Here is a 13,847-nt window from a genome sequence, read left to right on the forward strand (position 1 = left end):
CCTTCAATCAAGCGCTTGAGTGAAGTGAACCCAAAAATACACGAGCTAATTGATCGTGTGAAGTGTTCTAGGCAACGGCTAAGAACACAGTGTAAGCGATCCAGCGCTGTGACGCGCTTTTATACCCATAGACGAAGGTATTCACCACTATTTCGTCTCTCAGTGCAAAGGGAGCTCAAAACCCCCAAGCGAGTGCCGTAATATTCTCGCATTAGTAAATTAGAGCATGTTAATGAAAGACACAGCGAATTTCCACTGCGCTAAGCGTTTCTACAAAAAAAATTTATACGCATTACTTCACTAATTTAAGTTAAGTTATCCGACATCTCAATAACATCAAAAACTGTTAAATGATAATTATTTTCAAATTTTCTGAACTGGTCCTATTATTTTGGCGCATGATTTTTGGGTTATTTTTACATTTATTATCATAACTCTTTTGTTTCTTAATTTTTCTCCAAACTTTAAATACATCCTTAAAGTAAACATTCTAATAGTCCTTTCATGTAAGTTTGGTAAAGATTGATTCACTTTAAGTCATGAAATATGATAAGTGAATAATACATTGATAAGTGGTCCTATTGATTTGTCCGACACTGCATATTTTCCAGATTCTAGTTGGAGTTTTACGGGTCCAAAACCTAGTGTTACCAAATTAAAAGTGTTTACGGATTCGAATTGTATGTACGATGGCCCTCTTGGCAGAAATCGCCTGTACACTCTGCCTCTCGCTACCCCCGCTCTACACTTGCGAGCAATCATGCGACACACTCGCACACTTCCATACATTTCCACCCCTGAACGCTCCCATCATTGAGGTGTTAAGCAAAAATCCGCTCTGAGCTTGAGAGACACAGTTGCACTCCACCAACCCCCCATGACCGATTGCTCCCGTCATTGCCACGCAGCAATGAGACCCCAAATTATGAGTGATTCAGGCCGAGGGGTATGAGGAAGCTTGAGGAAGCAAGGAGAAACGCGCTGCGATGAGAGTTCGCATTCTGTTTTACACGCGCGCTTCACTAACACCAATACAAATACCGTGCTTTGACGAGCCGTCTGTGAATGTGTGTGTGTGTCTTCTTTCAGCGAGCTCAACTTGGAGCTGCTCGTCACATCGTGTTGTCTCGCTTACACTCAGAGTGGCCAGATTATTTTTGCGGTTTTCGGTAGGCGCATCAAAATTTTATCGGTAGTTTTCGGTAGGCTTTGAAGTGTTGAGCGGGGGGGGGGGAGGGGTTGTCGTAGATGGAAGCTAATCTGTCCCATGAGGAACAGCACGAGAAAATAACATCTTTCATTTATTTAAAGGAGATAGTTTAGATTTGGTTCATAGCGCCCGCTGCGCAAAGCGACGGAAGAAATCAAGGCGTTCAGAGAATTTTATCATGCCTCCCGCTGCGCAACTTTGAGCAGTTTTCTGCGTAGTTTTTTGCGTCGTTTTGTGTCAAAAAATACGCAAAAAAATACGCTAGACTTCAGCCAAAACTACGATAGCCATCGTATTTATTGCAGTTTTTAGGTGCAGAACGAGCGCCATCTATTGAAGGAATGGATGAACTATTTCAGACGGTGGAGCATAAAAACCGGCCGAAAAATTCAAAAATATTGGCGCCCATTCCTTCCTCCTCCTCTTCCTCTAACTCCCTTCCCCTCCCTGCCTTGCCTTATACTTGCGCTTCAGCCCGTGCCTTTCGCCGTCAGCTGATTGTGTGTATGCGTTGGCGTATATGTACATTGCGGTTGTGTATTGTAATTGGTGGGTGTTAGCATTTATTTATTCGTGTGTGACCTTGACGATGCGGGAGAAGCTGATTCATTTTGGGATTTAAAGTGTTATCGGTGTATTGATGGTTTATTTTATTTCGTGCCGCTGCTGATGAGGCCATTTAATGCCCGTGCCAATCGAGGGTGAAGAAGCCAATTTCAAACAAGCGTACGAGAACGTCTAACACTGACCTAATTTTTTTTTTTTGTGTACGCGCGTTCGGGGGTGCGTTCTCGCGTACGCGCGTGCATGCGTGCGTGCGCGTGTGTGTGTGTGCGTGCGGGAACCCCAAAACTGTTTGATTCTGATGCGTGCATTATCACCGGCTGCGTCTACACACTCCATGCATTCTCAGAAAACGCACTGTACGCCGCCCGGTCGATTACCGCTACCTAGGAGACAATACAGCCATTTAATTGGCACCGCCATCTTTGCGACCGGTTCTGCTGTTGGGGGTATTAAAAAGACAAACGATCGAAGCAAACGTGCATGTGATATGTTACACATTTCTTTCCAATTCCGCTAGCGGACGCAAGTGGAAACAAAACTTGAATTGAATTCATACAAAAGAGAATTCTGGTTTGGTTTATTACGGTGCGCGTATGATACTGCACCTGTCCGTCCAGAATCTGGTCGCTTGTTGGTTTTGAGTCGGTATCATGACGCCGTGCGACCGGCACTGCCTTGGAATGGGTTCGGATCGGTAGGTTCATGTTTTGGTCGAGTGCATTCCGTGCATTTGTCGCGTCACAGCGGTAGCCCGGCAGCAACAAAGTCAAGACAAACTCTTACCCGGGTGTGGACTGCTATGCTAAGTTCTTTTTATTATTATTGGCGTAATAGCCAACCCGATCATGCCGGCCTTTTCAGGACTTGAGTACCACGTAGCCGGAGCCGGTGACTAACCCCTTGCTACGGCGGATGGTTCATACGCGATGCACCTCCACCATTAAAAAAAACCGTCATGAACCAGCGGTGGATCTAACGGTAGGCGGACTAGGCGGTCACCGATGATCTCTAGTCTTTGATATGCCGTATGTCTACAAGTATTAGCGACAAAGGCCCCCGGAAAGATGATAGTAGGGATCCCATGACCATCCCCCTCCCTCCCCGCTGGCAATTTAAGTATACTGTTCGAGGTACAGTATCGGACATTAAGATAGGACCCTTTTTTTTCAATGCACCGTGCACTTGTTTTGCCACGTTACTCGTGTTTGTGTGTGTGTATGTGTGTATGTGTGTGTGTATGTGTGTGAGTGTGTGTGTGTGTGTGTGTGTGTGTGTTTGTGTGTGTGTGTGTGTGTGTGCATGTGTGTGTGTGTAGTAGTAGAAAGTGAGTGTGCTTTTTAATGTGTATTTGCAAGTGCGCGGGTTTGTGTCTGAAAAACATAGCTTGCCATGATGTCATATTGCGTTGAAATTATTCTTATTATGTGTGATATCATGTGAAACATTGTGCGTTTACACTTGGATAAAAACTAAAGTTTGCATCGACAGCAGCCCTTGTTCCTCGGACGAAAACGCAGGTGTGCTGTTTCATGAATGTGAATGCGACACCGGTGCGAAATGGACACACGCACAATAGCAATGAACTCGGCATTCTCTCACAGGTGTTTCTCCAGTGCACGCCATTGAAAGGCCTTCGTGCATCTCTGCGTTGCACGTTGTGTGCGAATGGTAAACTTTGTGCGTGCATTGAGCTGGCGCGCAGTTGTTCTTTTCAATGGGCGTTTTGTTTCATGAGCGCGGCAGTATTCTGTTCTCGATTTTGAAGGGAAGACGCTCACTCGCGTACTCGTTGATAGTTTTTATCCATGCGATGTTTTCGCTGCTCGACAACGATGTTATTCATCGCGTATAGAAGTAGAACGCAGGCAGAGCACGGGATCAGCCGTGTCCAAGTTTTTAACCAGCGCGTTCTTGACGGTCCAAGCAAGCAATGTTAGTAACAATGGGTCGAGGTAAACGTTGTACCGATTATCAGCGCCATATGTAAAAGCGAATGGCTGCTGCTGGCATTAAGCGCAAAAGGATCGAGTTCGTAATGGAACGATCGCGCACTTTTGTGGCAAACGCGCTTCGGACAACCGAAACGTGCTTAGACAACTGAAACGCGCTTGGACAACCGAAACGCGCAAGTCAACCGGTCGTCCTCAGAAGACCACGGCGAAAGAAGACCGTAACATTGTTAATATATCGAAAACACACTGATCGCGAGGGCGGTGGTCCTGCTTATCACACCAAAAACCTAACCCAAAACACAAAAAAGCTACTTACAAATCTATCCGAAACGACCTACTTGTGAAACAAACACACACATCAATACACATTCAAACATACATCCACACACACACACACACATGCACACACACATACACACACATACACACACACACACAAACACAAACACATACAAACCACACATAAACTTGGCCCAACGGGTGCACGGTGCGTTAAAAACCCAATGCCCTATCTTTCTGTCCGATACTGTACGAATATGGAGGTGGAAGGGAAGGAGGGGAGGGAGGAGGGTGGGAGGTAGGAGGGTAGGAGGGAAGGAGGGAAGGAGGGAAGGAGGGAGGAGGGAGGAGGGAGGAGGGAGGGAGGGAGGAGGGGGGAAGGAGGGAGGAGGGAGTGGCGGAGGAGGGAGGGAGGGAGGAGGGAAGGAGGGAGGAGGGAGTGGGGGAGGAGGGAGGAGGGAGGAGGGATGAGGGAGGAGGGAGGAGGGAGGAGGGAGGAGGGAGGAGGGAGGAGGGAGGAGGGAGGAGGGAGCAGGGAGCAGGGAGGAGTGAGGATGGAGGAGGGAGGAGGGAGGAGGGAGGAGGGAGGAGGGAGGAGGGAGGAGGGAGGAGGGAGGAGGGAGGAGGGAGGAGGGAGGAGGGAGGAGGGAGGAGGGAGGAGGGAGGAGGGAGGAGGGACAGTAGCAACCGGACATTTGAACGAGTCGCATTCATTTTTCTAACCGGCACAAGTTTTTGGAATTATCGGGAAAGAAAACGAGTTTTACCACGTAGCCGAACATTCGTGAGGTTTTCTCACATTTTTGGTCCTTCGAACCGGATACGTGCGTGCTAAGTGTTCTTTCGCTCTGCATCAAGAGCAACGGCAAATTCGGAACGCTCCGCATCACGAGCACGGTGCAAGTCATCATTCGCGCCATTTCGAATTCTCGCGCTCGTTCAAGTTCATTAGCCCTGCAGCAAGGGCATCGGTCGAATTTTCGTGATCGTGAATCGTGGTTTATTTTTCCCGCGTAAATTCGAATTGCTACAGTTTCGTGAACGTTCATATCGCGTTATCGACATTATCGTGAAATCTGACGGAAGCTAAGATGGACAAGAAGATAAAATCTGCTCAGCACAAAAAACTCGTCGCAGTGGAAAACATTAAGGCGCTGGAGCGCTTTAAGCAGAACTTCAAACCCGAAAATGTAGGTGAAATCCCGGAGGTTATGGAGGGTTTGGAGCAACACAGACAGGACTTTTTTGCCGCGGTGGCAAAACTGGAAGAGTATGACGACACTAGTGATGCGATTCAAGCCTGTATTACTGACAGGATCGATATGGAAGAGCGCTGCCGGCGGCTAAAATCGTTCCTTAGAGAAAACCAACGGAAGGAAGCCAATTCGCTCAACGACTCCTTATTGGCTAACTCAACCCTGGCGTTTGGACGGCCAAATACATCAAACATTCGTTTTCCCAAAATCGAATTACCAACGTTCGACGGTGATTCGACAAAGTGGTTGTCATTCCGCGATCGCTTTGTCGCGATGATTGACGCAAGTGTCGAGCTGCCGCCAATTGCAAAACTGCAGTACTTACTTTCGTCCCTGAAAGGTCACGCTGCGGTTCCCTTCGAACATGTTACTCTGACCACGGAAAACTATTCTGTTACCTGGGCTGCGCTGCTTAAGCGATACGACAACTCACGGATGCTCATTCGCGAGTACTGGCGACGGCTACATTTCCTACCTGCGATTGCAACAGAAAGTGTCGATGGTTTGACGTCATTGGTAGATGAATTCGTGCGATATGTGAATGGGTTGCAGAAGCTGCACGAACCTGTCGACTCATGGGACACGCCTTTGTCAAACATGTTGCTGATGAAGCTGGACAATGAGACCATTCTGGCGTGGGAAAGGCATTCTGTGCATAAGAAGAAGGGCAAGTACAGCGAGTTGACCGCAAGACCGAATTCGAATCCTAAAATCGAGCCAGAGTATCTCGTGCGATCGGATTGTGGCTCCGATCAAGGTGGCCGGGGCACATCGGCCCACCGCACCACGGCGGTCGGTAACCAACGCTGCTTCTGTGCAAAGGAATACTCCCGTTTCATCGACCAGTCAACAAGTGACCTGTCCATTGCAGTGTGCAGATCATCACCTGGTTCGAAATTGCCCGGTATTTTAGCCAAAAATACTCAGGAGCGGCGAGAAATCGCACGGTCAAAAGGTTTGTGCTGGAATTGTCTCAGTTGTTCCCATCAAGTGAGATCGTGCAAATCCGAGTATTCTTGCCGTTCGTGCAAGGAACGGCATCATACGCTGCTTCATCAACCACCACAACAACCTACAGTCGCTTTGTCAGCCCAATCAGATGATGATATGGTGTTTCTGGAGACGGCTATTGTGTTCATCGTAGACGATTATGGAGAGAAACATGAGGCACAGGCGCTTTTGGATTCGGGCTCTATGTCCAACTTCATTTCGGATACGTTAGCTCGGAAGCTCATGACACCTCGAGCGAGAGTTAATATATCAGTGTCTGGCATCGGAACTTCAAGGCAGCAGATAAAGGGTTCGACCACGGCGATCGTTCGTTCAAGGAACCTTCAATTCACCACCCCATTGGAGTTTCTGATCCTGGATACACCCTCCGCGGACATTCCCACCTCACCAATCAACGTGTCTTCGTGGAACATCCCGGATGTAACGCTAGCAGACCCCACGTATCACATCCCAGGCAAGGTCGATGTGGTCATCGGTGGCGATACGTTCTGGGAGCTGCATACCGGACGCAAGCAATCTCTCGGTTCGGGTCTGCCATGGCTGGTAGAAACGCAGTTTGGATGGGCGGTAGCAGGAAACACTACGCATTCGTCTCAACAACATCGGGTATGTAATATGGCAACGAGCGACAGTCCGTTGGAAGCCATATTGACGCGGTTCTGGGAGAGCGAGACCATCTTCGACGAGCCCGCTCTATCTCTGGAGGAAGACATGTGTGAACGTCATTTCATCTCTACTACAACCAGAGACCCATCTGGCAGGTATGTCGTACGTTTACCACAAATTCCTAATACGAATATCGTTTTAGGAGAATCGAAAGCAATCGCTGATCGTCGTCTCCTAGCGGTGGAACGGCGGCTTAAGTCTAACCCTGCAATGAAGGAGGAGTATAGTAAATTCATGTCGGAGTATGAGCGCTTAGGGCACATGAAACAACTCACCGAGCCGGTGGACGATTCGTGTGAACACTACTATCTCCCTCATCACGCGGTGCTTAAGGAATCGAGCACAACCACCAAGGTCAGGGTAGTCTTTGACGCGTCGTGCAAGACAGCTTCTGGCTACTCCTTGAACGACAAACTCCTGGTTGGGCCGGTGATCAAAGACGATCTGTTTACCATCATCGTTCGTTTCCGGTCTCACGCAGTCGCACTCTCAGCAGACGTTGAGAAAATGTATCGCCAAATTCTCCACGATTCTCGCGACACTGATTACCTGCGCATTCGGTATAGAAGAAACACCGCAGAGCCGATTCAGACGTTCCAACTACAAACAGTAACATATGGCACGTCTTGCGCACCCTTCCTAGCAACAAGAACGCTAAAGCAGATCGCTCTCGATCACAAGATGCAATACCCCCGAGCAGTGGATCCTGTATTGCACGATTTTTATGTGGATGACCTGCTAACGGGAACAGACGAGTTGGCAGACGCAATTGAAATGCAAAGGCAGATTTCCGAGATGCTCAAGCAGGCTGGATTCGTGTTGAAGAAGTGGGTATCGAACGTACCCGAAGCACTAATCGGCATTCCTTCAGAAGACCTTGCCATCCTTCCTACTCATGAATGGCAAGATCCCCAATTTGTATCGACGCTTGGTCTGGTTTGGGAGCCAGCAGTTGATATGCTGCGATATCGGATCGATCTACCAACTGCTGCGACGATGTTGACAAAGAGGCTAGCTTTGTCCTACGTCGCCAAAATCTTTGACCCGCTTGGCTTGCTTAGTCCAACCATTATCATCGCTAAGCTCTTTATGCAACAACTGTGGAAGTTGCAGGAAAACGGGAAGCCATGGGATTGGGATCGTGAGCTACCATCACATCTCCAAAAGGAATGGACGGCATTTCATTCCAAGCTGCATTCACTTCGGGAAGTGCGCATTCCGCGTTACACTTCAATTCGGCAGGCAACAAACGTGCAGCTACACATTTTCGCGGATGCTTCTCAGGTGGCATATGGTGCTTGCTGTTACGTCAGGGCAGAAAACGATTCGACAACATCGGTGCAGCTGTTGGCAGCTAAGTCTAAAGTAGTATCGTTGTCGAACACACATTCTATAGCGAGACTCGAGCTTTGTGCAGCGCGGTTGGCAACGCAACTGTTCCGGAAGGTCAGTAAGTCCCTCAACGGTGAATACGATGCTTTCGCTTGGACTGATTCCATGACCGTGCTACATTGGCTCAATTCAGCACCACGGAGGTGGAAGCCTTTCGTTGCCAACAGGGTGGCACAAATTCAAGGAGAAACCCGGATCAAGTGCTGGAGGCATGTTCCTGGTGTAGACAACCCAGCAGACGATGCATCGCGAGGTCTACTACCAGACAAATTGCAATCCTGTGAACGATGGTGGCATGGGCCACATTGGTTGAGCAGCAAACAGGAAGAATGGCCTATAAGAGAACCTGCAATTGAAGAAACGGCATCAATAGAAGAAGAACGGGTTACACAATCACGAATAGCTGCAATGTCGATGGAGGACGATTTCAACAATAAGCTATTTGCACGGTTTTCAACCTACCTCAAACTTCGTCGAACCATGGCGTATTGTTTACGTTTCGTGCAATGCATGAGGACACCGAAACCCGCAATTACGTCACCGACAGCCAAGGGTCATGCTTCGATTCAGGACATGATTATATTGATTGCACCTCCATCTCGAGACGAACTCATCCAAGCTGGGCTGCAGTTGTGTCGGTTAGCTCAGCAAGATTCATTTGCGGACGAGTTAAAAACGGTCAAAACCGGCAAGGATGTACCGCGCAATTCGAAGCTGAAATGATTGTCCCCCTTTATTGATGAGGCGGGAATCCTGCGTGTTGGTGGCCGGCTTCACAACGCACAAATAGCAGAATACACGAAGCATCCTATACTTTTTCTGCAAAACACCCACTCGCTGCATTGTTGGCAGTCGCGTATCACCAGAAGTATATGCACACCGGTCCGGAACACTTGTTATCCATACTTCGTGAACGCTTCTGGATAATCGGTGGCCGTAATTTGACGAAGTTGGTTTTCCATCGGTGTCACAAGTGTTTCAAGGCCAAACCTACACTGGTACAACAATCCGTTGCAGATCTTCCGACATCAAGGGTTACACCCACGAGACCGTTTGCTGTCAGTGGTGTGGACTATTGCGGTCCGGTATTGCTGAAGTCGCCTGTTCGCAATAGAAGTCCCACCAAGGCATACATCGCCATCTTCGTGTGCTTTGCAACACGAGCGGTCCACATTGAGTTGGTGAATGATCTCACCACGGCGGCATTTTTGGCAGCACTAAGGCGCTTCGTGGCTCGCAGAGGCAAAATCGCGGAACTGCATTCGGATAATGCTACTACGTTTAAGGGGGCTGCACACGAACTTCATCGCCTCTACGAGATGTCTAAGTGCAGCAATAGCGAACGCATCGAAATCTTCAACTGGTGTGCCAATGAAGAAATTCAGTGGAAGTTTATTCCCCCTCGAGCGCCACACTTCGGAGGACTGTGGGAAGCTGCTGTACGATCCGCTAAACAGCACCTAATTCGCACGATAGGAAGTACGAGCCTCACTCAGGAGGGAATGGTAACATTGCTAGCGCAGGTCGAACAATGCTTAAATTCAAGACCCCTGATTCCGCTTTCTAGTGAGCCATCGGACACGCAACCGCTCACTCCGGGTCATTTTTTGGTAGGGTCGAACATGCTGGCGTTGCCACAAGTTGATAGGAGTCAGGTGTCAGGCAATAGATTGAAGGAATTTGATTTGGTGCAAAAGCATATGCAGCATATATGGTCGCGTTGGTATCCGGAATACTTGCAGCAGCTTCAGGCCCGGGCCAAACGTTTAATAGTTCCACCAGTGTCGCTAGAAGAAGGGCAATTGGTAATCATAAAGGAAGACAATATACCACCTACCTTGTGGCCAATGGGTAGAATAACACGATTGCACCCAGGAAAGGACGGCGTTGTTAGAGTCGTAACACTTCGTACAGCTGCAGGAAAGGAGATAGTACGCGCAGCAGCTAGATTGGCAATCCTTCCAAATCCAAACGTATGTGAAGACAATTAACCTCGAACACCAAAGTTAGGAGGCGATCAGCGCGAAGCACATGCGTAATGTAAACAACCACACCGCACATACACACGACACGATACACGAAGTGACAGATCGACACTTGCAACTTGTACAACACAACACCACACTTGCACAACATTTGCTATCTCTGAGGCGAAGTTAGATCGAGATACTTCTTCATTTTCTTATTTTTTTTTTCAATTGTATTTTCTGAATGTTTTAAAGAAATACTTTCTTTGGTGGCCGGAATGTTGGAGATTGATCATTTGAATTTATTAGTTCGAATTCGAAATTCGAACTCAATTTAGAAATAGGATAGGAAATGAACTCATAGGCATAGATAAGGATAACAGAATGAACTCAAAATGAATTATGTAATGAACTCTTGACAATTGAATATACAGTAGCAACCGGACATTTGAACGAGTCGCATTCATTTTTCTAACCGGCACAAGTTTTTGGAATTATCGGGAAAGAAAACGAGTTTTACCACGTAGCCGAACATTCGTGAGGTTTTCTCACAGAATCTGATCCACAGAATTGCAAAACTGCGTATTGCGTGAATGAGAGAGACAAAATGGCTCCCATCGACAATGAAACAATGGCAACACTTTCAAGCATGATTGCGCGAGCCTTGCAATCCGCAATTGGCACTGCTGTTGGCCAGGCCAGAGAAGACGTCGCAGCTTCGTCCCAGCAAAAACTACCGCCATTTTCTCACGAGCCATACCAACGAACTGAAGGGATGTCTGTCGCTGATTATTTCGACCGGCTTGAATGGCCGCTCCAACTCAACAACATTCCCAAGGAAAAATACGCCGACTACGCACGCGTACACATGGGGTCAGAGCTTAACAACGCCTTTAAGTTCTTGATAACGCCCAAGAATCCAGAAGAAATTCCATACGAAGAACTTCGCCAAATTCTACAGCGGCACTTCGACCAAGCGAAAAACAAGTTCGTGGAAAGTATCAAGTTCCGGAACATTCGACAACAGAAAGGAGAGACAATTCCCAGTTTGTATTGCGACTTAAACAAGGTGCTGCCTCCTGCGAATATGGAACTTTTCTTGACCGAATGTTAATCGAACAAATGCTTCATGGTTTCGATGAACGCGCAATTAGTGATACAATTGTTGCAAAGAACCCTACGACTTTCAAAGAAGCTTTCGACATCGCCATCGCTATGGAAGCCACACACAACACGGCTCGACAAGTAGGCACTGTTTCACCCGTATCAGAAACAACACACCGGCTTGGGTTTGAAAAACCGCGCACAAAACAACAACAACGCCGTATAGCACCTGCTAACCGTAACCGTCAGACGAGCAGTGAATCATCCGATCGACCACCGAACACATTCTACGAGAGCGGCACACAACGTACAAATTCCTGTAATGGGTGTGGAGGACAACACTTGCGAAGCCAATGCCGTTTTCGCACCGCTAAATGCAACAAATGCAATCGTAAGGGCCATATTGCAAAGGTATGTAGATCTGAACGGCAACTTTTACCAACTGCACAGGTTCAGTCGCAGCAGAACTCCGATATCGACGTGGTACAATCGCTACATTGTATCAACAATATGCCGTCCGTGAAAAAGAAAATGCTTAACGTGAAGATCAACGGTTTTCCCCTGACGATGGAATTGGACACCGGAGCACCATGCGGCATAATCAGCGAAACCACATTACGTAAAATACTGCCGAAATATTCGCTGCAACCGTCAGACCGCCAATTTTCAAGTTACACAGGACATCGTATCAACTGCATTGGTCGCCTGTTCGTCCAAGTTTCACTTGGAACCACATCTAACAATCTTTTCTTATATGTTGTAGAGGGGAAGTATGACTCGCTTTTCGGACGCGATTGGATAGCACAGTTTACAAATGAGATCAATTTTCGTGAACTGTTTACTTCAACTGTACCAGTAAACGTACTCTCAAGCATCGAACCAACTCGGGAACAAGCAGCTCAACTGTCGAAACTGCTCGAAGACTTTAACAATATCTTTAGCGACGTTCCAGGTATGCTTGTAGGGCCACCAGCGAAGGTACACTTAAAACCCGATACCACTCCGGTTTTCGCTCGAGCACGAGATGTACCACTCGCTCTTCGAGAACGCTACGCATCAGAGATCGACAAGAAACTTGCTTCCGGATTCTACGAAAAAGTTGAAGTTTCAGAATGGGCTTCACCGACCCATATCGTCATTAAAAAGAACGGAGGTATTCGGATAACCGGGAACTACAAACCGACTGTAAATCCCAAAATGCTTATCGACGAACACCCAATACCAAAAATCGAAGACATCTTCAACAAAATGAAAGGAGCTGCCCTGTTTTGCCACCTCGACGTAACGGATGCTTACACGCACCTTCCAATCAACGAAGACTTCCGGCATATTTTGACGCTAAACACATCGACACATGGACTGATCCGTCCCAAGAGAGCGGTGTATGGTGCTGCAAACATACCAGCTATTTGGCAGCGACGTATGGAGACGATCCTTCAAGGTTTGACCAATGTTGTCAGTTTTTTTGATGACGTCATTGTATTTGCGAAAGACTTCGAAGAGATGCTAGCAGCGCTGAACGAGACATTGGAGCAAATGCGACGAAACGGTCTTCGACTAAATCGTTCCAAATGCATCTTTGCGACATCATCCCTCGAATGCTTGGGTCATCGCATCGATCGTCACGGCCTGCACAAATCAGACAAACACATAAAAGCCATACGCGACGCTCCAACACCAACTACACCAGAGGAACTACAATTATATCTTGGTAAGGCAACTTATTATTCCTCATTCATACCCAATCTCTCTTGTAGGGCACGTCCTCTTCGAGATGTACTGCTTACCGATCCTTTTGAGTGGACACAAGCAGCAGAGAAGGCCTACCAAGACATAAAACTTGCGCTAATTTCACCACAAGTGCTGATGCAGTACGATCCATCGTTACCACTGATTCTCGCAACAGACGCTAGCAAAACAGGTCTCGGCGCTGTTCTCTCACATCGATTGAGCAATGGATCAGAACGACCGATCGCGTATGCCAGTTGTACAATGTCGCAAACTGAACAACGATACCCTATGATTGATAAGGAGGCTCTTGCGATAGTGTGGGCAGTGAAAAAGTTTTTCCATTACCTCTATGCGCGAAAATTCTTTCTAATCACTGATCATAAGCCCCTTACTCAAATACTGCACCCAGAAAAGTCTTTGCCTACTTTGTGCATTAGTCGAATGGCCAACTACGCCGACTATCTGGCACATTTCAATTTCGATATTGTCTACAGGCCCACAAACCAGAATACAAACGCCGATTACTGCTCCAGAATCCCAAATGCGCCAACAGAAAACCAGAGCAATAGACAATTTTCACACGAGGGAGGAAATATGGATGATGAATTCGATCATTTTATTCTCAAACAGACTCAGCAACTCCCAATTAGAGCAGAACACATTGCACGTGAAACGCGCAAAGACATCCAACTAGGCAAAATAATCCAAGATA

General features: G+C 47.5%; 2 protein-coding genes across 2 annotated transcripts; both read left to right on the forward strand.

Moving 5' to 3' along the window:
* The first annotated feature begins 5,099 nt into the window (after positions 1-5,099).
* LOC120954179 (uncharacterized) lies at positions 5,100-10,129 on the forward strand. Its single transcript, XM_049610997.1, has one exon. The coding sequence runs from the start codon at positions 5,100-5,102 to the stop codon at positions 9,054-9,056; it is 3,957 nt and encodes a 1,318-aa protein (XP_049466954.1). The 3' UTR covers positions 9,057-10,129.
* Positions 10,130-11,168: 1,039 nt separating this feature from the next.
* On the forward strand, positions 11,169-13,241 carry LOC125908306 (uncharacterized protein K02A2.6-like). Its single transcript, XM_049610998.1, has 4 exons — positions 11,169-11,369; positions 11,855-12,074; positions 12,168-13,115; positions 13,162-13,241. Exons 1-4 carry the CDS (start codon positions 11,169-11,171, stop codon positions 13,239-13,241), a joined length of 1,449 nt encoding a protein of 482 aa, XP_049466955.1.
* Positions 13,242-13,847: the final 606 nt, after the last annotated feature.

Source organism: Anopheles coluzzii, chromosome 2 (genome assembly GCF_943734685.1).
Source record: "Anopheles coluzzii chromosome 2, AcolN3, whole genome shotgun sequence".
Taxonomy (NCBI): domain Eukaryota; kingdom Metazoa; phylum Arthropoda; class Insecta; order Diptera; family Culicidae; genus Anopheles; species Anopheles coluzzii.

Coding starts and splice junctions, on each gene's coding strand:
- LOC120954179 (XM_049610997.1), top strand. CDS start 5,100: ATGGACAAGAAGATAAAATCTGCTCAGCACAAAAAACTCGTCGCAGTG.
- LOC125908306 (XM_049610998.1), top strand. CDS start 11,169: ATGGGGTCAGAGCTTAACAACGCCTTTAAGTTCTTGATAACGCCCAAG. Junction 12,075..12,167: donor GTCAGACCGCCAATTTTCAA/GTTACACAGGAC, acceptor TATATGTTGTAG/AGGGGAAGTATGACTCGCTT. Junction 13,116..13,161: donor GGAACTACAATTATATCTTG/GTAAGGCAACTT, acceptor TCTCTCTTGTAG/GGCACGTCCTCTTCGAGATG.